The sequence below is a fragment of the Rissa tridactyla genome, chromosome 6 (genome assembly GCF_028500815.1).
Source record: "Rissa tridactyla isolate bRisTri1 chromosome 6, bRisTri1.patW.cur.20221130, whole genome shotgun sequence".
In the NCBI taxonomy this organism is placed as follows: domain Eukaryota; kingdom Metazoa; phylum Chordata; class Aves; order Charadriiformes; family Laridae; genus Rissa; species Rissa tridactyla.
In genome coordinates, this window is record NC_071471.1 from 12418070 (window position 1) to 12441428 (window position 23359).

The 23359-nt window shown below is 43.7% G+C and overlaps 2 protein-coding genes across 4 annotated transcripts in view; one reads left to right on the top strand and one right to left on the bottom strand.

The window, feature by feature from the left end:
- Positions 1 to 10813, bottom strand: part of PPP2R3A (protein phosphatase 2 regulatory subunit B''alpha) — a 61406-nt gene extending 50593 nt beyond the window's left edge. Inside the window, exon 1 of one of the 2 annotated variants that reach the window (XM_054206632.1) lies at positions 10679 to 10813. The gene's annotated coding sequence lies outside the window, so the exon portion shown is untranslated. Of the gene's footprint in view, positions 1 to 10327; positions 10429 to 10678 lie in introns of those variants that run through there. The other variant, XM_054206631.1, reaches the window with a different exon arrangement.
- Positions 10814 to 12962: 2149 nt separating this feature from the next.
- Positions 12963 to 22746, top strand: DBR1 (debranching RNA lariats 1). 2 transcript variants are annotated; one of them, XR_008467114.1, is made up of 9 exons: positions 12963 to 13223; positions 13316 to 13440; positions 13529 to 13609; positions 14786 to 14871; positions 15893 to 16117; positions 16967 to 17047; positions 18655 to 18800; positions 19311 to 21338; positions 22312 to 22746. XR_008467114.1 is itself a non-coding variant. In XM_054206646.1 (8 exons), the coding sequence occupies exons 1-8, from the start codon at positions 13027 to 13029 to the stop codon at positions 19987 to 19989; spliced, it is 1620 nt and encodes a 539-aa protein (XP_054062621.1). In that variant the 5' UTR covers positions 12963 to 13026; the 3' UTR covers positions 19990 to 22746. The 2 variants fall into 2 exon arrangements, 1 of the variants encoding a protein (XP_054062621.1); XM_054206646.1 differs by having other exon boundaries at positions 19311 to 22746.
- Positions 22747 to 23359: the final 613 nt, after the last annotated feature.

Sequence of the window (23359 nt, forward strand, 5' to 3'; positions counted from 1 at the left end):
CTTCTATGCCTCCGAAAAGGCAAACGATCCACAAACTCCCTGAGAGTGCCTTCTAACACATCTAGGGTAAGAGGTCTACTGCTTTTCCTTTCCTGAGCCTCCACCAACTACAAACAAGCTTTCTGGCATTTCCTGAAATAAAAGTTCTATAGTATTTAGAGAAAGGGGAGGTCTTCAGGACAGCAGATGAAGAATTAACATTGCTTCTCAAAAAACATGGGGCTTTCTCAGAACTCCTTCCTCTGTCTGTATCATACACAGCAAGGGGAGACTGGTCATCTTTTTACCACCAAAAAATAGTCTGGCTTTATGCCTAATTTGGGAAATAATTACATCTTGATTAAGCTATTCCTTAATTAGAGAAATAATGTATTAGACTCACTGTCTCCTTCTCCTATATCACTCCAAGAGTAATTTCCTCCCTACATATGTACCCCTTCCACTGGGACTAAGTCAGTTTCTCTTTAAGCCACCTTCAAACAATGAAGCTTTTTGTGTCAGTAAGATTATTCCACAAGTTCTTCTTCAATGAAAAGGTTTCCTAGATTCCCAACCTAAACTAACTCTTTTTTAGTTCAACTTTGTATTTCCAGCTATGCCCAGTAACAACGCTCTTCCCACCATCTCCGCTTCATACTTCGGGTGCTTGTGCCCTAAACCATTGCTGAACCACGTTACAAACAGCCAGCCCTTTCTGCTTCAGTCTAAGGCTGGCCTTCCAGCCATGTTTGCTGCATTCTCTAGTCTCTTTCCAATTTGCCTGTATTTCTCTGGTGCTATCACACACCAACATAATCCAGACACAAACTTGTCAAGGCTAACACAGAACTGCTACCTCCAGCTTTTACTGCTGTGTCAAGGAAGGAACCGATCAAAGAATCGATATAAAAAAACTGGCATCTTCTTTTCAACCAGATTAATTAATGTCTTCTCAATGATTATTCACCACTTGCCTTATTATCACTGCAAAGACACACTAGGGTTATTAAAGTTGTTCTTGACTCCAGTTATGCAAAACAAAACAGAACAAAATATTGAACAGGCAACACAAATGCACATAGATGCGGAATAGAAACTATTTCTCTCATTTCTCCACTGGCTTGACCGAGGCATCACACGCTCAGGTGGCAGCTTTCTTTTACAGTGATCCATCAAACATGATCCAGCACGTAAACCTAGTCAAGACAAAACCTAGGAGAAGAGTATTCCTGTTATCAGATGTGGGAACCTGGTCTCAAACTCAGCTTGAATGGGCTTTTGTTGTGACTTTCAGTTGGTGACTAAAACCTACTATTTATGAACAGCAACAATGGAAAGACTGAACGCGTTAAGAAACATTCATACTTTGTTCTTTTCAGCCTGCCATTTCATTCCAGTTGTGGTTCTAGAATGGCCCCCATTTCAGATATACTGTAGAAAGATTCTGTAATTAGGACTGCTGCCACGAAACCAACCCCAACCCTGAGGATACAGGAATGGCCTCACAATATAAACTATGAATGAATAGGGCTTCTTGTGTGATTGCAGAATAATGCTTTATGTCTTTCCTATCTGCAAGATGACATGAATCACTTTCCAAAGGAAAAAATTATTGCAGATACTAATGATATAAAAGGTTATTCTATAAGACACACAAGAAATTCTATTCATGCAAAGATTATGCTGGAGTTAAATAACTGAACAATGACAATCTGTTGGGATGGGGACTGTCAGCCAGCGCTTGACTTAATTGCAAACTGAAGTCTAGAAAGCTACAGGACAGGCCTCTACAAGTCTCAAATTCGGCAAAAAACTTCTTGAACTCTTATCTCCAGTACCAGCAACAATATTATTAGTGATCAGAAGTTAGAAACCATCATAACACGCAATATGGAGTAAACTATCCCTTCCTGCACCAGCACACAGCATAGGTGTCACTATGCAACCATGCTTGTTTCTAGAGGAAGAGGTGGTAGGATAAGCTCTCCAGTTTGACATTCTTGCAAAAGACAAACAGAAAGACAGACAGAACAACAGTTTCTCCACTTGGACAGTCATCAATATAGTTTCAGAAGTATCAGCCTAGCTATGCAATCAGGTGTCAAATCTTGCCTTCTTAGAGGAGCTTGTGGTGCCAAAAAGCAGCATATAACTGCATCCTCTTATTTAGAGATGCTTGATTTTTGTTTGCAGAACAAAGCAAATCTGGGAGCAAACTACATTGCTTATAGAAAACAAAAGCAGGCAAATAATAAAGCAACATTTTCTTGCAAAGCACAACTTGCAGCCAATGTTTGGTACTTTGCCAAACAATAGGAAAAAAAAATTAATCTTCTATTCATAAATTCTTTATTTCTAAACCCCACTACAGAACGGTGCTGGACCCTGAGATATATCGATACTTTTCTTACTACCTGGCTCAACTCAGAACACAGTCAACTTTAAAAGTCAAGAGCACACTACAAACGCACACTCCAAGGATGGAGATGGGAATAGCTGAGGTGACTCACTCAGTTAAGAGGGCTGTTCTGCAGCTCGTAAAGGAGCTGACACTGAGCCATGCTCCACGAAATCCAAAGGGCCTCTGATCACAGAGCCAAGTGGTTGCTGCTCCAATGGCCCAGTCATGGCCAGAACTGACAGGGTTCATGTGACCACTAGTAATGTTAAAAAGTGTTCTACATGGTCACTGAAAAACTCCCTGAAAATCTAGTGTTAAAAACATCACCAGGTACTCCATCTGTGGTAGAATCACATCAGCAGTAGCTGTGGTAAGAAATTTTTGTAACAAACCCATTGCCGAATTCAGCAGAAATGTTATAACGAGCCATTTACATAAATTATTTTGAACCCCATCCCAAAGGAACTTATTTACAATTTGCTATCACTTGCACAATTTACCTTCCAAAATAGTTTGAACAGGAGACTAAAAAGAGTAACTTTTCTTTCTATACTGAAGAAGTCTGGAAGAAAAAAAAATCCAACCATCTGAGTTGCTCCTTTGTCCTGTATTTCTTATATATTTTCAATTTACAACATTTTGATGTCCTTATTGGCAGCACGTATAGTTAATCCAAAAGGACTTTTTTGTACATTGGACTTAGACGGGAACTGCAGCTGTGATAACTTTTCAGTTCTCATGACCAGTGGGAATTTGACACAGACACATACATTTCAGCTATAGTAAAAAGAAACCATTTACAATTGCATCTGTAAAGTTTTAGGATTAGAGGTGCTTATACCACTTACACTAGCAAGGCATCCTCAGTTTTAAGCTATTTCATGCTTTATAGAGATAGCAACAGACCATGATGGCCACAGATCCCGACTTACCTCATAACCCAGCTCAGAGGATCTGACCTAGTCAAACTGAATACTCCTATTTGAACCACAGTATGTTTCTTCATATGATTAAGGGCTTCAATAATTACACGCACTATAGAAAAGGGGCCATTATTTCCAATTTGAGTATGTTCAACATCAAGTTCCAGCAAAGAGGCATTGGGCTTTCTTAAGCTAACTTAAAAAAGCTTTCAGGAAGTTGTATTTCCTCACCTACAAGTACCAACACACTGTAATCAAACCACCTCTTGGCCTTTTCCAGGCTTGCCAGAGAGAGCCTGGAAGAGAAACGTCTTCAAAGTCATTGCTATAGTTCTTTTCTGAATTCCGTCTGTAATTTGTTATTGTTCTTACAAAGACACAAAAGAGGTGGAATTCATCTAGTTTAAGATTAGACGGTACTCTCCTAACTACAGGTTAGACTACAGGTACTCTCTGTAGTCAATGCAGAGAGGAAGGCACCTCAAAAAGAAAATTACCCCACCGAGCTTAAAAAACAACCTAATTTTGAGATGGCAAGTTATGTTAGATGAAACCCATCCTTCAGGACTGAACAAGAACACAAGAACAACTGTATCTGTCTCCAAGAGTGGCTATATGCCAATGCTCAAGGAATAGTATTAGAAAAAGATATATGGTATTTCCTAGCAGTACTGTCCTGGCCTCCAACTGTTTTCACCTCATGAGATTTGTGAAGCTGGATGTGGTTTCTGTGTCCTTACTAACCTCCAATGGATTTCCCCTCCCACGGGCTTGGGCATCCCCTGGATTCAACAGAAACTTTTTGCATCCAGAGCATCTTTTGACAAGACTTTCCACCACCTACCAACCATTTCAATTCTGTCACTCACCAGCTTCAATATGTCAAGATCTTGTACTGAAACAGAGCACAAACGCTAGACCTATACGCACATTGCCCACAGCATTCCTGAATTTGCAGAGTTCCACGTCATCCCTCTGCCTTCTTTTTTCCAGGATTATTAGTCCTCGCTTAACTCAGTTGTTCTTGTATAGAAGCCATTTTGCACCTATTGATCATTTCCACTGCCCCTCTCATAAGCTTTTCTGATTCAGCTACACACTTTAAGATGCAGGAACCCAAACCATGAACAGATGAGAATCACATTCAGAAATGAATTTTTGAACTGCCTTTCAAAATTTAATATTATCACTGTATAGTTCTTTCCTTTCAATCCTCACTGTTTTCAGGTAGTACGTTCTCAAGTGTCTGCTCTCATAACCACCTGGATTAATTTATCCCTTCTGTCCCTCTTGCTACTTATCTTTCAAGAGGAAACAATGATATCATTGTCCTTTGTACAGTGTGCAGGGACTTAGTGATAAAACACTCTATGCAAGAGGAAGGTATTCACTCTCAGAGACTAAAATTTTCATACAGTCTCTGAAGAAAGGTTAGAAGATGGGCAACAAGAATGATCCAAAGGTCTGGAACAGCTTGTCAGTGAGAAATTACAGAGCAGGACCAGGCATATCAGACTCAAACAGAGATGACTTGGAAGAATATGATAACCTTCTACAAAATCATGGATGGCATGGAAAGGGTAGATAGGGTCTGACTGCTCACATTCTCCTCCAACACAAGAACTAGGTGCAATCGAACAATGCTACAGGAAGCAGGTTAAAACAAGCAGCAAACCTGTGAAACCTCTCATCAAAGGATGCCACGGACCCAGAAATATTCTGGGGAAATCAAGGGGCCATGTTTTAATACTTACTGTCAAAAGTTACTACCTTTTGCTTGGCCACCACTTGATGCCCTTTAATTCTTGCCATGCTCAGGTGACAATATAAATAGGGAACAATTGCTTCATATTCCCATGGTCGCAGATTGCTATCATAATCCTTCCTCTTATCTGTCCTCCTTCCTCTTATCTGTCCTGCTTCCAGTCGTGTATTTTCCAGGCTAAACTCCAGCTTATTTGGTTATTCTTTTTACGAAAACTGCTTCAATCATGCTCTTCTGGGTTTTCCCCTAATCTTACTAAAACTCTTTGGAAAGGGGAGAATGTCTGCCCCTAACTCTGAGGGCAGTATGTTATTCATTACACAAACATACCATGGATTTATACCGTGGCATTCTGTTTTGCTCCCTCTCCTTTTTCTAGACATCTCTGTCATTTCTATCTGCCGTTTGTTTTATCTGCTGCTGAGAGTTTCACAGAGCTTTATCTGCATTACTTAACAGATCTCTTTCCTGAATGGCATAGATTCTTAAGAGCTCATCACTGCACAGACACAGGTAGTTGCTTCTCCCTGTGCACGCTATTTCATATCTACTAGTATCGAGTACCACTTGCCAACAACCAAGTACTGTGAGAACCTTCTGCAAATCCAGACACCTTTTGCTTCTGCTACCCTAATTTTGGGATTTCCAGCATATACTGATGCTTCATTACTCAGCCTATCTTCCAGATCATTTATGACTATGTTGAGCAAACACAGGCCTGAACACAGAACCCCCTGGGATTCCACTAGTGATTACTCCTCACTAGAAAAGCTGACAGTTCTTCCTACACTTCAACCAGGTATTAATTACTGAAAAAACTACACTCCTACTCCATGGCAGTTCATTTCCTTTAAGAAGCATTAACAAAGAACTTTGTTAAACTCTCTGAAAATCCAGAAACAGCAGAATACTCGCTTGTTTGTCTCTTGTGCCTTCTTGTCAAATAGCTTCAGACCATCTAACTTTACCAACTGAAGCTGGACTTAAGCACTCTTGCAGTGAACCATGAAGGTCACCGCAATGGGAGTGCTTATCAAGGCAGGCTTCCAAGCAGACATGACCTTGAGAATCACCGTCCATGACAGGATGATAAGTACTGCTTTGCAGTCAGTATGGATTTGGAGAAGTCAATTTCTACATTAGGAAAACTGTTTCAGTAGATTTACCCTAAAAAAAATAAAAATCTCCCAACACAAACTTAAATACAATCTCTCCATGTTTACAGCAGCAATGTAAAGCAAGCCCAACACTCAAAGATTTGGGCTAGTATCAGTAACAATAGTCTACACTGTTTTTTAAAAATAAACCTGACACTAGACCCTGAACTATTGTTCTAAAATACTGACTTGCTGGTAGTGAATGCTGTATTATTCAGTATAATTCCTTCAGGTTAAGTCACAGGGTTACCTAATATTCCAGTACTGCTATACCCTTCACAGACACGAGCACACAGGGTCCTTGAACACAGGTATGCTAGAAACTCTGTTGTGGAGAACCGATGTATGGGCCTTGCAGAACTTGTCGTTATGGGTATCAGCTGGGGAGGAGGATAGTTAATAATATCAAGAAAGATTTCACTCTGTTCAGCTTTTCTGAAATACCTTTCTTCAACTTTCCCTTTGCACACAGACTTGGAACTAAAACTAACCAGACAGGAATTTGTGTCCCATGAGACCAGTTTCCAGTTATACAGATGAGACAGCAAGAGACTAAAAGCTCATACAATTTTTCCACATAACACCAACCTGTTAAGTATAACTAATTTGCCAACTAATTATTGTTCCAGCCCCATGTCCATATAGAACCAACATCTTAGCTCATTAGCATGCCCCCAATACATTAACATACACCTTGAAGCTCAGCAAGGCATGAGTAAAAAAAATAAAGGAAAATATTTTTTTCATTCATTTCCCATCTATTCAGAGCTCATACATTTCTCATTACTGTCCTATCTGACTTCTTCATGTCTTATCTGTATCACGCTACTCTCTATTCACTTATTTCCTCATGCATTCAAGATTCTTGGTAAAGTTCTCTTTGTCTAAGGTGACGGTCCATTTCTCCAGGGTAGTACCAGCTCCCAGCCCATACATGGCCCCAGCTGGAGTACTACAGCTCTTCCATGGGTCAGCGATGACAACAGCGTTGGGGAGAAACGCTCCAATTCTGTGCTGCGTGCCCATCCTCTCTTCTGAGGCATGATCACAGGAGTAAAGAGCAAGCAGTCATTTCCACTAGTCATACCTTCCACAAGCCCATTCCTGCCAGCCTCTGTCTCACACTCTGAAGAGGAGCAGCTGTTGAAATGTAACGAATTATGCCAAAAGGTGCAGCATGTCCTAGCATTCAAGAAGTCTGGCACTGCTACAGCTTCTACTGCTTATGACTCCGATACGCCACACCAGAGGCACAGATCAGTGTGATCAAAGGAACACGTAATTTAAGGGAGCATAACTTTTCTATCCTCTTTCCTCTACCAAGGAAAATTAAGTGTGTTTTAGCCTGACATTCCAGTAAGACAGAGGACGTAATTTCCCTTGTATCTTTACAAAACAAAAAAAGAACTTCCATTCATTTATCTCTTTTTCCCCTGTGTATTTAAACAGAAGCAGATTAAAAAGACAAGTGATACACACAAGAAACAGAAAACCAGATAAAGGTAAAGATTCCCTTATTCTAATTTGAGTAAAACAGCAGTGTTCACAATCATGAACCTGAATGTTTATTAAAATGAACAGTCATTTTTAACAAGAGCACCCGTTACATGTGTGACCTCAGGTATTGCTTACTGCATCCTATTCATACAATATTCTGCAATCAGAATTATTAATTTCTCCATCAGTATAGTATTTACATGCTACTTAGATACTAACTTATGTTCCAGTATTACCTTCATTTTTACCCTGCAAGAATTGTAACAAAGTGAATACATCAGTTTTTGGTGCTCAAGGCCTGATTTTCCAAAATAGGCGACGTTACAGTCTTTCATACCCAGCACCCGCTCAGCTGAAACTGCTCTTACAGTTGTACATCAGAAATTCTGCAAATCAGATCCAGGGACGTAAACAGCAGAGGAAATGCAACAGTGAGGTCTGGTGGATAGAAGCTTGTCCCATAACACGCATGAAACCAGGTTTTTTTAAGACAGCAGTTAACTACCTTCATTATGAATGAGAACATTCCCCTCTACTTTGCTGTCCAGTTTCTGCCAGAATTGAAGTACAAGATCCAAGCTCTAATTTAGTCTTCAGGAAAGTTCAGTTCTGTGTAACAGGAGAAAACCTAGTCTTATGGGGAAGAACAGCCTGCAATCATGTAAGTAAAAACAGTGTTGGAAAACATTTATATAAAGGAGGTGAAGCAAGACTGCACAGCAACCTCTGTACTGGACCAAGATATACCAAATTCAGAGTTACTGTTTAAAGCCAGGTTTTCTGTGTAATTCAAGGGGGGAGGGGTGCTCACAGGAAGGGTGGAGAAAGGTCTTCAAAAAAAAAAAAAAAGGGAAAACACAAATTCCACTGTGCAGCATCATATTTATACCTCCCGGGCTACTGGCAGTGAGTGTTAGACCACAGGGCTTCACTACCGAGATTTCTGAATTGCCTGAGCCACAATATTCATCACCTGCTCTGCAGGCCACAGCTGAAGGAGATGAAATAGATGTTTTACCAGTGAATCTCTGCAGTATTTGGCAGTCACACATTAGTCAACTTTAACTTAAGGCACTTTGCCCATAGCTGACTTTAATGCTGCACCTCTGCAGATTATGAGTACAAAATAAGATGACGCATGACAGTGGTTGCAAAGGTCTAGGTAGTGGAAACTGGCTATGTGCCACCAGGGAACTTCAACTTTTCTATGTTATATGAAGTCAAATGTAAATCAGTCTCATCTGATACACAATGTTACCATTTCCAGATACATAAATACTGAAGAAAAAAAAAAAAAGCCAACCAGCCAAACCAGTCTCTTGCTTCAACTTCTCAGAGTCCAGCAGACATAATACATAATTTTACAAAATTGAGAAGTCTAATAGTACTGACAATCTCCTCAAAGTTCTCACAAAAATAACTTCCTCCTACACAACCTGTGAGAGTATACCTGCCAAGCGATTCACAAGAAACAATCAAGAAAGGAGGTGGCTATTTTAAGTAAATGCTTGGGAAACTTATTTTCTGAAGCAGGCATCTGATCACATGAGGTAAAGCCATGAGACCACCACCAAGAAAGATACACCTAGCCTTTCAGGCAGCACTTCAATAGCAAACAGCCTGGGGACTACCTGCCTCTTCTCTTGATTTCTTCCCTTTGCACTGCGAGCCTGCCTTTACAGGACAGATGGGGGCACAGAACAGCACGTCTTCCAGGGCTTCCTTCTTTAGTGTGAAGAACAGAGGTAATAAAATTAGTCCTGGGCTTAAAAAATATTTACATTACTTGAGACCAGTACAGTCTGGTGACCTTCAGAGAGAATTACTCCAGTAGGAACACGTCCTTCAGTAAATCATTCCTTTAGTTATTCAATCTCAATTTTACAAGTTTATGCCCAACTTAATCTCAGATTTGTCTGCCCGTGAACCAAGCAGTCTTGTAGCCAAAGCTGTTCGTTTTCTTGCTCATGAAGAAATGCTTTGGAAAAAAAAATGAAAATCCTGCTGTCGTGACCATATACCAACAGCTGCACTGAAGAAGACCAAAGGTCCAGCTACCCAGGGTCCTGGGGCAAGTGGCAAGCGTTCAGAAAAAAAAGAAGAGCCTAAGCAGAGGTGACCCTTCACCGGTGTTAACCTCCTGACTTAAAACAACTAACAGCCTCGGGCCACCCTGAGCGGCAAACTACAGCGAGCCCGCTGCGCTTAGAAGCCGTTATGCCTCCCAGCACTTCGCCAGAACTCTTCCGAGGCAATTCACAGCCCCGGCCTCCACACCACCACCACCCCGGAGTGCTTTTCACAACTTACCCGCCCGCGGTGCGAGAAGCGTTTCCTCCCTCTCCACCCTCCGTCTTACCTGGGAGCTCCATCCAGCCGCCGCTTCCCTCAGCCCGCCCGCCCCCGCCGCCCTCCCCGCACCGCCCCATGGCGGGGCGGCGGCCCCCACACCCGCCCCGGCCCGCTCGGCCCGCAGCTCCCTCCCGGACCCTGTCAGCGCCGGCGGGACGGTTCGCGCACCGGGGCTCGCCCGACACCTGCCCCCGCCGCCGGGCCCTGAGGGGATCAACGGCCGCTCGGCCTCACCGCCCCGCCCCACACCTACCCGCCGGGGCAGCGCCCCGTCCCATGCCGGCGCCGTCGCTCCCGCCGCCGGCCGCGCTCTGCCGCCCGCCCGGGAGGCGGAGGGGGGGGTTGTCCGCCCCGCCCCGGAGGCGCGGCGCGGCGGGCGGCCCCGGGCGCGGAGGTGGAGGCCGAGGCTGTGAGGGGACGGCGGCGGAATGGCGCTGAGGAGGAGGAGAGGGGGGAGAACACCACCCCCCGACCCCCTCCCGCGCGCGTGCACGCGCCGCGCCCCTCCCTCTCCTCCCAGCCGTGAGGCGGAGGCGATGGCGGCCGCCCCTCGCCTCGGCGCCCCCCTCGCTTCAGCCCCCCGCCGTCCGTTCGTCCCCCTCACCGCCGCGCCTGCGGGTTCACCGGGCCGTCAGCGTCCCCGGGCGGTGGGTTTTTGTTTTCCCTTCGGCCGCTCCAGAAATACCGGTTGGCTTCATCTCTCTGCCGCAGCGGGTTTTCGGCTCCAGGCCGTTAGTTGCGCCCTCCAGCACAACAGCGCGATGGGTGCCTGCGAGAAAAGGTAAAAATTAAGAGGGAAAAGAGCCGAAGTGCAGCTTTATGGGGAAGGCAACCGCCGCGCCTCAGTGGGCAGGCCCCGAGCAGGCTCTGCCTTGGCCGCGTGTTGTGCTGCACTGCAGGTTGTGTTTTCAGGTTGCAGTTATCGGTCAGGGAGGACGTGCCCAAAGACACTGGAACATTGCTGAGAGTAAGCCTGGTGGTGTTTAGGCCCATCTCATGGGGACCTTTTTCTAAGCACCTCTTCTTTCCACCACCCACCAACCAGTGACCCTGTGCTTCCTCACACCGTACAGGGACTTCTCAGAATCTCACCTGGAACATGTCAGATTTGGCTCTTGCACCTCCATTATATCTCCCTCACCTTCACAAACACGTATACTGTCTCCCAGCACTTGTACCTCCCTTCTCAGCCATGCTATCCCTCCCCAAAAGTCAGCTACGAGTGCCTTTCCTCTTCATTTTAGTATCTTCTAAAAGTGCTAGAAAGCACTTGACAGGAAAGTCCCCAAGAGCTCCTCTCATCCCATTCTCAGAGATGAGGGAAGCAACCCTGTCACCCTTAGGATGTCTTTTATTTTTTCTTATTTCTGTGGAGAGGAAAACTGAACTACTTCCATGGCTCTAAATTACCATAGTTAGCTCAGGGAAAAAAACCCACACATACAGTCAGTGGGGGGTCAGTGCAGGCAGGCAACAGCCAAAAGGGCAAATACCTCCCACCCAAACAATCCACTGATGGGAGCCAGTTTCTTGGGGCTCTCCCTTCTTGGCCTCACAGTTCCTGTGCCTGTTGTGTGGGACGGGTTGTGCATTCGGTTCCCTCAGGGAAGAGCAGGTCCTCTGCTGTAGGACTGGACATCCAGACACGAGAGACATATGGGAGCACATCGGGGCAAGGGACTAAGACAGCAGAGCCCAATCCATAGCCAAACCTGCCTTAGTCATGGGGTGGAAGAGATCTGTGCTTCAGTCACATGTTTTTTTTTAAACGGTCTTAAGAGATTGAACAAAATTACAATAACATAGTTAAGCATTAACTTGCTGCTACTTACCTTGTAAACAGGCTGCTTCCCTTTGTGGTCTGGCTGCTGCGGGAAGTTCAGAGCGGTTTTGCTCAGTGAACACCCAGAGTTAAATCAGGGATGTTGAGGCGCGTAATGAATAGTGTACAAAAACTAAAATGATAAAAAAAACCCTTACAGACTTTGCTGTGCACCAGTTCACATGGGCTAAGTGGCACATGGAGTATGAGAAACGAGCCTGAGGTAACAAACCCAGGAACTGCAGTATCAGATTACCTTGACTGACTGAGGATGAATTTGGGAAGGTAGGAGAATTTCGAGGGGCAATCTCAGGACCCCCCCAAGATGGTGTATCTTGGGTAAGGTTGTGTCTTCCAGAGACTCATGGACCTTTTCTGTCTTTCGCCTTCATCCTTTCAGGAAGTCTGAGACACGGCAAATGCCAGGGGCTGCTGTTCTTCCCCAGAGAAGCTGGGAAGCCTTCCCCGGTGACACATTGCACGGACCAAGTTCTGCCCCTACAGCCTGGTAAGTCTCGGCAAAGGCAGCAGAAGGGCTGAGTGCCACTTAGGAACACTTCTGTGGGCAACTAGGAAGGCTTCTGTGTGCATCTAGGAACACATCTGATCTAGTTAAAGCTGTCCCTGCTTACTGCAGGGGGGTTGGACTAGATGACCTTTAAAGGTCCCTTCCAACCCAACATATTCTATGGTTCCATGATTCTAACACTTCTGTGTGCGCTTTCACTCTGAAGGGCTTGGAAGGGTTTGAAAGCCCGAAGAACTTTCCCTGGCTTGGACGAGAGCCCTGAGGAACCCACAGTAACCCAGCATTTGTGAAATGACGAAATGTATGTGAGAACACTCCTGTTTCCTTAGTATCCGTCCTGTAGGGGAACAGGAACGTCGCCTTGGTCCTGTGATTACAGGGTGCGCAGCAGCAAGTTAATGCTTAACTATGTTATTTTAACTTTGTTCAATCCCTCAGGACTGTATTAAAAAAAAAAAAACAAACCCAAACGGTGGAAAAACCCAGGAGCGGGTTTATGACGTGGTACACAAACGTGCCCCCCCGCCATGATCCCGTTCCCTGCGCCGGGCGGTGACGCGGAAGGCGGGCGCGGCGCCTGCGCGGTGGCGGAGCGGCGGCGATGAAGGTGGCGGTGGCGGGGTGCTGCCATGGCGCCCTGGACAAGATGTACGAGACGTTGGAGCTGCTGCAGCGGCGGCACAACGTGCGGCCCGACCTGCTGCTCTGCTGCGGAGACTTCCAGGCTGTGCGCAACGAGGCGGACCTGCGCTGCATGGCCGTGCCCGCCAAGTACCGGCACATGCAGACCTTCTACCGGTGAGCGCCGCCCGCCCCGGCCTGCCCGGCCCCGGCCGCGGCCGTGTCCCGCCTGGCCCCGGCCCGCTCCAGCAGCAGTCGTGTCCCCGCAGGTACTACTCCGGCGAGAAGAAGGCCCCGGTCCTCACGGTGTTCATCGGCGGGAACCACGAGGCGTCCAACCACCTGCAGGAGCTGCCCTACGGCGGGTGGGTGGCCCCCAACATCTACTACCTCGGTAAGGTTCCCCGCCGGCATTTTCCCTGCCCAGCCTCTCGTCCTGCCCCGGCCCCCGCCGTGACGAGCCGCTCTCCCGTCTCCCCTAGGTTACGCGGGTGTGGTGCGGTTCCGCGGGGTGAGGATCGGCGGCATCTCGGGCATCTTCAAGTCTCACGACTACCGGAAAGGTACGGGGGGATAGAGCCGGGCCGGCTGGGCGGGCGGCGGGGAGGGGAGCGCTGAGCCCTGGCTGTGCCTCCTCGGAACCGACTCCTGTGCTGGAAACCTCTCTTGACTCAACACGCGGGGTTTTCTGGAGTTGGTAGATGAATCGGTAGCTGCTTGGTGACCCCAGCAGGAAGCAACGTGCCTTTTGAATGTTGTTGTTGGAACAGTCTTGATTTTTCTATAGTAGCATCCTTTTAGCATGCAATGCAAGACTCTTTGGTTTTCCTTGTATGAAACAGTCAATTTGCAAGTGTGATACTGTACGAATGTACTGTCCTGAGCTGAGGCTTAGTGTGAGTACATCTGGAGGTCAGTTCCTCCTAGTTATAGGTGTGTTCAAGAGTTCTTCCTTGGAAGGGTCTCCATTGGCGGACAGAAATCTTGTGACAGATTATACCTGGTGTCAGCAAATAAAAGCTATTTTAGTCTTTCTGATCTCCTCGGCACATGAAATAGCGGCCTCTAAAGTAATATTATATTTAGTGACATACTGTGTCAGAGAGGCTCTGCAGGTCGCTTTCAAGCTACAAAGTGCCGAACTAGTTTTCTAGGACATCTGATTTTATCTAATACCTATTAATGCTAATTAAATTTGTTGTTATTAACCATACAGTTTGTATGCCTGAATGTTGCATGTGGGAGATGAGATTTTTTGACAATCATGCTAACTACTAAAAACCGCAATTTTTCTGTTCATTCTTAAGAGTACGTAGGAGTTCTGCTAGGCATTTGAGTGTTTTGTCCCAAGTCAAAGTTGAAGACTACGTCCCTTTTGACAGGGTGTATGTTTGCACTTCAGAGCCTGTGGTGCCTGTGTTTAAGCTGCTGTCGAATCTGTTAAGCTGTGATTTCGTGGCTGGTGGCAGCACCCTCAAAGAAACACAAACTATCACAGCATCAATAGCCTGAGTCAGATCTCATGCAGTGCTTCATGATCTTTTAGTTTATAACTCTTTCCAAATTGTTACATCCTAACTTATGTTTTGGTCGTGGAGGGTGGCTCTGCTCTCACTATGTTGATGCCCGTCTTTTTCTTGTTCCTGTCTACCTAGTGTTCTTTGGCTGTGTCAGCACATTTGCATGTGTAGCCATGATATTGGTAGATACATAGGTTGCGTTTTTTTTCAATGTTTCAGGCCACTTTGAGTGTCCGCCATACAACCAGCAAACAATTAGAAGCGCTTACCATGTAAGGAACATTGAAGTCTTCAAACTCAAGCAGGTTAGTGAAAAATCTGTTTTTTTTAAACAGTGGTAAATAGTTTTCATTAACTTAAAAGTAAGACGTCAAAGCTACCCAGAACAAGTACGCTTTGGATAGCAAATCTTACCAGCAACTCCCAGCTAATCCGGACAGGCCATTTTATGTTGGCTGTGATTCCACTGCTGTTCCTGCTGAATATCTTCTCCAACACTTGGCATAACAATGCAAATTTGATCTAAATTTGGCACAGGCAGGAGTGTGGTTTGGGTTTTTTTTGTTTCATTTTTTTAATTGGATAAAATTCACAGAACGGAAGGTACTCCAGCTATAGACCACTGTTCCAGCTTTATGTTAGCTTTAGGAGGATGTCTGACATGCAAGCTGGTTGCTACAAAGTTAATCAAAATTGAACTAGCTGAATAAACTGATCCCACATTTCTGTGGTTGAAGTATTTTTGACTCCATGGTGAGAAATTCAAAGGACAGATTAGCTTTATTTTTGAGCATTGCCTACTCCCTGCTTTGGCGCAAGGGCTACTCTGTTTGGCTGAGGTTGTGGTGTGAATACGTGTTTTTCTAAGCATCTTGTGAGTGATTATTCAGGTTGCAGTTGCACACTTACGTGTTCAGTAGGTATAGGGGTGCTGAACATAGGACAAAGGTTTACTGCCATTTTAAAGAGTTTGGTTCATTTCACTGTGAGTTTCTTACTAGTTGGAGTCGGGTTTCATCTAGAAGTGTGTTCTGATACAGCTGTTGGAAATAGGCTGAATATTGAACCAAGACACGCTTAACACACTGATTAGACTTCTGAGGGGTGCTTCCTTTGAGGGGGAATATTGTGCTTAGCCATTATCCCTTTTAAAAATTTCATGAGGAAGAAGATGCCTTTGATTGTGGGTAGAGAACTTGCTCTGTAGCTGTAATTTTTAAGAGGAGTCTTCTGAGTGCCTGACACTTACTGTGATGATGTGATCCCTTTTATAAGGCAGACTATCATATGTGTTTTATTTATACTGTATGCATTTTGTCTTGACAGTTAAAGCGTCCCATTGATATATTCATGTCACATGACTGGCCAAGGAGCATATATCACTATGGGAACAAGAACCAGCTTCTTAAAATGAAATCCTTCTTCCGTCAAGAAGTGGAGAGCAACACATTAGGAAGTCCGGCTGCTTCAGAGCTTCTGCAGCATCTGAAACCGACCTACTGGTTCTCAGCACATCTTCATGTTAAATTTGCAGCTTTCATGCAACACCAGGTAAAGAGGAAAAAAAAATAATCAAGAATGTATGTGTCCCAAGCACATTTTAGAATTCCAGCGCAGGTAATCATGTCCAGAAAAGCAACTTTTTAATGTTTTTGCTCAGTTATTAAAACTCAGCTTAAGCTGCGAAATATTAAGTGGTATTAAGACTACTAGTTTGCGTAAGTTAAAGAGATGTTACAAATCGGTGGTGGGACTACCTAATCTTCTTCAGGGTCAGCATGAAATAGCTGACATGGCTGCACTTGAAACGTCTTAATTTAAGTTTGAAAGCACTTCATTTTCCCCTTTATTGGGGAAGGAGACACCTTCAAATCAAGGTGATAGAGAAAAGAAGATAGCGGCGAACTGGGGATGGGAGGCTGCCTGTAGTAAGGCTTGGCAGGTGAAGTCTGCTGGCCTGGGTAAAGACAAAAACCAGGCCCTGTAAGTTGAAACTTGTCTTGGTTTGAGTTGTTCCTGAGGGTGGTGTGACTTGCTATTCCTATTTGCAAGTTATTTAGCTATAAAATGTAACTCTAGACCCTCTAGACTCCACAAGTCTGTTTCTAATTATGTTAAAGTCTTTCTTTTGGCATGAAGAAGGTAGGTGTGCTCAGCTGCCTTGGTTGAGGGGGACCTGTGGCTTTTGCTTTATCTTGCTGTCCAACTTCCTGTTAGACTTCCAGTGAAGTCTTGCTTTATCTTTGTCCCTCCATCCCTTTCTTACAATCCTATGCTGATTTTCTGTTTCTGTCTCTCTTCTGTATAAATTAAGCCTTTAAATCCCTCTATGTAACTTGTTTAGAATGGCCAAATTTCATAGAAATGCTAACGACTGTGTTAACACCATTTGTTTCCTAGACAACCTCCAAAGAAGAGCTACCAAAAGCAACGAAGTTTTTGGCTCTGGATAAATGCCTGCCGCACAGAGACTTTCTACAGGTGATGACCGTGTGCAATGGGTTTTCACTTTTTAAGTACTTCACTTGTCTGGACTGCTGAGTGCTGTGCTTAGATATAAGCTAAAGAATAGTTGTGATAAATGGAGGAATTGGAAAGAAACTAGGAATGGTGCATATGTGGATTGATCTTTGTACAGTATTGTCTTGAAATAAGCAGACCTTGTATCCTGTCAGGCAGGCGCAGCGTTTGCTTATTCCTACCATTTTCTTCCACCTGAGAACAAGTACTTGACTTAATTGGAGGAGTAGGTGTACTTCAACCTGAATTGAATCTCCTCTTGTGTTATTTTTTGTTAAATGTCAAACTTAAGAAGAAAAGCACATCTTGAGGCTCTTCTTCTTTCACAGTTTATTTGGCTTATCTAGTGCCTTTCTTCAGATCTGGATTCGTGAATTCAAACAGGATTGAGACCTAAGTTGAGTACTGTGATTTCCTTTCAGTATTGTGAATTACAGCAGGAATTGGTGCGACTTCCTAGGAGAATGGCTCTGCTTCTTTTTGTTTGGTGCATATCTGGCTAGGAAGGGTGGTGGACAAATAGGAGGTCTAGGTTGTGGGAATTTTCAATGAGAGTTGCCAAGCTGATTTGCCAAGAGCAAAATAATGTTCATGCCTGTGGCCTGTGTCTGCTGCCTGCAGTGCCATCTATAAAATCTAAAATGGATGAATCTAAAATCCTTTCCTGTGAGAGGGGGCTGCTGACAGCGTGTTCCTCAAATGCAGTCAAGCATTTTAGTAGTCTTACTTTAAAGTGGCTTTTATTTGTCAACTTAAGGGGAAGGTTCACTGTCTGTCCTTTGGATGTGTGGCAGGATCCCCTTGTTTTAGTAGCTAACTTGCTTGAAGGTGGGAGAGAGTAGGAAAATGGGCTTTTGCTCTGCAAAGGTTCACTGGGGCGCTAGTCCACACTTAGAATCCTGTAGCAAAACTGATCTGGAGTAGTACTACCTCCAGCAGCGTGGTGACCCACCTGTGTGTAGCTTTGGTTTAAAATCTATTATTATTTTATTTTCCCTAAAACTGTCTTACAAGGTTGGATTACTTTATGGATTATTTAAAATCAGAGCTGACCAGTGCAGTTTGGCTAACTGAATGGTTTGAGTTGGGTTAATGTCACCGAAGACAATCCAGATTTGGATTTCAATTTGTAAGCTGTTGAAAGAGTTTAAAAACATTTAATTGCTGTGTGAAGAATGCATGTTTATACAGCAGAATAACTGTTGCTGTCAATTCTTGATGTATATCTGCTTAGAAGGCAGCATGAATTTAAGAGTAGGCCAATTCTGTTTTCCAAGTTGCATAACTGTCCAGTAGCTGGCAGTAGGGAGAAGGGTGTTCTGCTTTTTAATTGCTGTAAGCTAAAATACAGAAATGCCTTTTTTATTATTGTTGATTGTCCTTTATTAGCCCCCTTACTTCCATGCAGGGCTAACTTGAGAGGACTTGTTTGATTGACACCACGAGCTCAGTGTACTTGAAACTTAATCAAAACTCTGTACCATGGAAGTAACACTTGAAACTTTCATCAGTTCCTGGCGTCAAGAGAAATAACTCACCTCATCTGTTTTCTGTGGTTTCGTAAACAGATAATAGACGTAGAACATGATCCTAGTGCAGGTGACTCGCTGGAGTATGATGCTGAGTGGATCGCAGTCCTCAAGGCCACCAACAGTCTCATTAATGTGACTCAGACCTCATGGAACATGCCTGAAAATAATGGCCTCCATGCAAAGTAAGTTGCATGCAAAGTAAAGCATGATTTTTTTGCTGGACTGGAAGTAAACTTGGAGTTGTTTCTGTTTTCCAACCTATAATGCCTGTAGGACTTGCTAAGTGCCTTGGAAAACAAAGGGGATGGTGGCAAGACCTGTACTCTAGAGCATACAACTTCTTTACTGCTCTACATGGGCAGTTAGTTTTGTTTTGCAAACTTAAATACCACCATTTGAGGGGCAAAAAATACATGGTGGCTGATTATCTTGCCAGTTGGACTGTGAGACTGAAGATCAGGCTAGATTATGGGGGTGGGCAGGTGAATGTTCATTGGGTGGGTTGACATAATACACAAATCCTTGGTGGGGAGAGGGGAATCTTAGTATTGACCAAAGGCAATATACTTTCCCGAGAAATCATTTGTATCTGTTGTAAGATGATTATCCATCTTTAAAAGTTTCTCTTTGCAGCAGGAACAGGAAATACCTTTTGACTAGTGCACTTGTTTAAACTTTATACACTTATTTAGGTGGGATTACAGCGTGACAGAAGAAGCCATCAAAGAGGTGTTAGAAGAGCTGAATCATAACCTCAAAATTCCTTGTAACTTCACATTGACAGCTGCTTGTTATGATCCCAGCAAGCCCCAAAAAAAGGTGGAACCAGTTCATACCATCAATCCACAGACCACTGAGTTTTGTGCCCAGTTTGGCCTCACTGACATCAATGACAGGATCCAGCAAGTTAAAGAAGAGGGCTCAGTACGAGGTGAACATGAAGAGGAGGAGGAGGAAGAGGAGATGGATAGTACTGGGTCAGCAGAGGAACCCAGTGAATATAATACAGATAATTCTGGACTTTCATCCATTAATCCAGACGAAATAATGCTGGATGAAGAAGGTGGTGATGAAGACTTGAGTACATGTTCTGTAGATCCTTCCCCTGATCATCCTCCTGACTTTTCTGCAAGTTTTTCTGACATCCGGATCATGCCAGATTCCATGGCAGTATCGTCCGATGATGCTATGGACTCCACTAACGAGGAACTGGAGAAATCTGGAGTGAGTAAGCAGGTGGAAGAGAAGAGCTTAAATGAGAGACCATTGAAGCGCATTGGTGGTAATGAAAATGGGAACAGCGGCATTAAAAAAATTAAGAGAAGGAATCAAGCTATCTATGCTGCAGAGGAGGAAGATAAAACAGAATAATACTTCATGTGATGTATAACTAAGTTCTCTCCCTACCTTTTTATGGGAAGGTGGTGAGAACTGTGGTGGACTACTCATGCTTTTAATTTTACTTATCTTACTCATGTTACTTTCTTAAGCTGAGGAGGCTGTATGTACCTCTTGCAGGGAGGAAGATTTATCCGGATTAAACATCTAAGTCAGAATCAGACTTTTCCAACAAAGTACTTTGTCAAAGGATTTAAAGCTCGTGTATAATCAGTTGATTTTACTTCAGTTCTGTTATTAGTGTGTACTACGTATCTTCAGCTGTACTGCTATACAAGATTCACCGTGCTTGTTTAACAAGAAAAGGACTCTTAAACTATAACTCAAGTCAAAGTGAGAGGATGTCTGACTTACAAGACTGAATGATTTGATTTTATTGCTTTTGTCTTGTTTTATACTGAAGTTTTAATACAAAGTAGCGTACGCAATAACTCCGTGAACTAAATTTGAAAACAGAATTCCCATACCAAAACAGCAATAGAAGAGTGAAGATTTTTGTTTCTGGTTAGGGTTATACTCATGCCACAGAAGAGTTTCATGATCATAAACAAAACAATGTGTATTGTCCAGTATTGGATTTTAATTACAGTTCTGCTAGGGAACCAAGTCTCTTAATTTGAAGCATGACGGTTTTATGGGAACCGTGGAAGAGTGCATCTCTGTTCTTAAAAACTCACTTGTGTGCTGTTTCTTAAGAATTGAGAACCATGTCTTAAAATTAAAAGGCAGGTAGTTAGGATGAGCAGCTTCCGAAATGCAGGCATCATCACTGTCTCAGTTCTTACTAATTAAGGCTGTGTTCTGTTTTCACATAAGGTGGTTGGGACAACACAGAGTTCCTTGAGACGATATGCCTACCGTTATCATTAGCCTAAGTTTTCACCTGCCACTTCTTTTCAGTAGCATGTAACTTGCTGAATTCTTACTGCTGGATTTGGAATCTTCCAAAGTACCTTCATAAACTGCAGCTAAGGGAGAACAGGAGTTGGAAGTTTTCTTTTTACTGTTCTAGTTTGCCCTGAGTTATTAGCAAACAAATTACACTCCTTTGGCCTAAAAGGCTGTGAGGATAACAAAACTCAATGAATTCATGAAAAGGACAATGTCATTAGACTTGTTAGTCTTCGTGTCAAATTCTGCTGGTGTTCTGTGCTGAGATTTTGGAGTCCAGACAGAGCGCAACTTCCTCAGGACTGTGCTGCCCTTGAGAGCAGAGGTAGCTCCTGTGTGCTTTTACTCCTTGAAGGCACCGGCGCCGTGGAGAGGAAAGCATCCTGACAGGAAGAGGGAGCTGGACAGGGAGCAGCGAGTGAAGTGGATTGGTGAGTGTGAGTTATGTAGCAGGGAAACACTAAGGTCAAGGCTTCCGTCTTTACAACCACTTCCACATTCTAGGTGGTTCCTCTCCTGTCAGCATTCACGGTGAAAACTAAATGCATATCAGTATTCAAGGGCTAGAAAATGGCAAAATTAGTGCTTTCCACAGTTCTGATTAACAGCTTTGTATTGATGGGTTGATGCCATTAACATCCTGGTTTTTTTTTTTTCCGGAGGATGCTATCTTGTTTACTAAATGATTAGTTGGGCACTGTTAATGCTCCTCCCCTGTCTCTCTATGCCGGCTCATCTGTCAGAAGAGCCTCCAAAGAGGACTGTGGTACAATGGGATGAAAAACTGGAAGTGTGTGGTGTAACCCTCTGGTTATCTAAAGTAGCTGTGAACTACCTGCTAGATTACTGAAGACGGCTGACTATCTTTAAGGGTCCTGGGTCTACAATGCTAAAATCTTACGCATGCCTCATGATCTGAAGACTATAATGGAAATAAAGTATTTTAAGTATAAATTATGTTATGAACTTGAAAGTTGTCCTAAGAAATCTGAGCATGGTATTCAGCCATGAGATTCTCCATGTACTGGAGTGGAAGATGTACATTACATGTAATAGACATTTTTAGTCTGATTTCATGTGTTTTTAAAGCAAACTGTTCTGTTGTGTGTTGTCCCACATCCTCCCCCTTTGTCCTAAATGTGTTTGGATTTTCTAGAAAGAGACTTTGACAAGATAGAATACCGATTTTTCAATCTCTTAAGATTTTTTTTTTAATAAAGTATTTCAGCATCCATTGAGCAGAACACAGCCAGTAAATATCGTTAACATACAGTTGGGTTGGTTGTTTTTTTTAGTATAAATAATGTGTGATGTATACAGGGTTACTGTGCCCTTTCTTGGACTTGTTCACACCCTCTTTGCAGTTTGAAGTGTCCAGCTCTACTGTGCTCTCGTCTGTTACAGATTTTCCCTGTCAGCAAGATCCTCTGCTGCGTCTAGAGTTTAATTGAAGCTCTGAACTTGAAGCTTCTCAGTGAAGACCAAATACTCCAAAAAGTATGTAAAACACTAGGGAGGGCTGACAAAGTTTAATTGCCTTTTAAGACCTGGAGTCTTCAGTCCTCTTTAAAAAGAAGCTTTAGGGTCCTTTTGAAAAATTTTTAAATTTTGGTGAGAAACATCTGGAAAACGTTTCTCTGTCAGACCCTCGTATCACAGATTTTTCAGTGTATGAAATTTGCACTTAGCCTAAAAATGTTTTTGCTGTTACCTAAAAAGTGTTTAAGAAAAGCGTTCACGTGTTTCATTCCAGGCCAGCACGCAGGTATTTTGCTCAAAGCACATTATTAATCTACTCTGAGAAAAAACAAAGTAAAGGGGTATAGCTTTTTTCTGTAACTGGAGTATTTTTTTTTAATTAAAGCTATTAAAGTCAACTTGTGACAGCATCCCAAAGTATGTTTATTGTGCTCCCATTATCCTCTGGAATCTCTAACATCTGGCAAATCTGTGTTTACATCGCAAGAGCAGAATTTAAGATGCATGAACCTGGCCTGTGATGTTTTTACTATCCTCCCCCCTGCTGAAGTTCTGTCTTCAGGAGCAATGGGTGGATAAAATTAGTATCCCCATGCCTAAAAAGGTGATATAGAGGGGGGCCAATACAAAAAGATCCTAGAGAAGCCTACAGCAAATCTGTGTGAAGTTCTGGGGTTTTTTTTGTGAGTGTTTGCTGCAAAAACCCAACCCAAACAAATCCATGAAAGCAATAAAAGCAACGACGAAAGAAGGAACCCACACCATCTCTTTTATGGCTGTGCCTGTGTCCCTGGCAAAGACTGTGCCTGAGCAGATGGTTCTCAGCAAGGCTCCAGCTCCCCATAATACCCCGTGTGGATGAGTTGCCAACCCACCATCTTCATGATGTTCCAGGAACTCCACGGAGACGGGGGGCAAAACGCAGGATGAGGACATGACAGAAGGACCTGCAAAACTCCGTGACTTCCCCTAG

Excerpts from the sequence above, each read along its gene's own strand:
- DBR1 (XM_054206646.1), top strand. The coding sequence starts at position 13,027 with ATGAAGGTGGCGGTGGCGGGGTGCTGCCATGGCGCCCTGGACAAGATG. Across the intron at positions 13,224-13,315 it reads CACATGCAGACCTTCTACCG|GTACTACTCCGGCGAGAAGA; the intron begins GTGAGCGCCGCC and ends GTGTCCCCGCAG. Across the intron at positions 14,872-15,892 it reads AAGTCTTCAAACTCAAGCAG|TTAAAGCGTCCCATTGATAT; the intron begins GTTAGTGAAAAA and ends TTGTCTTGACAG.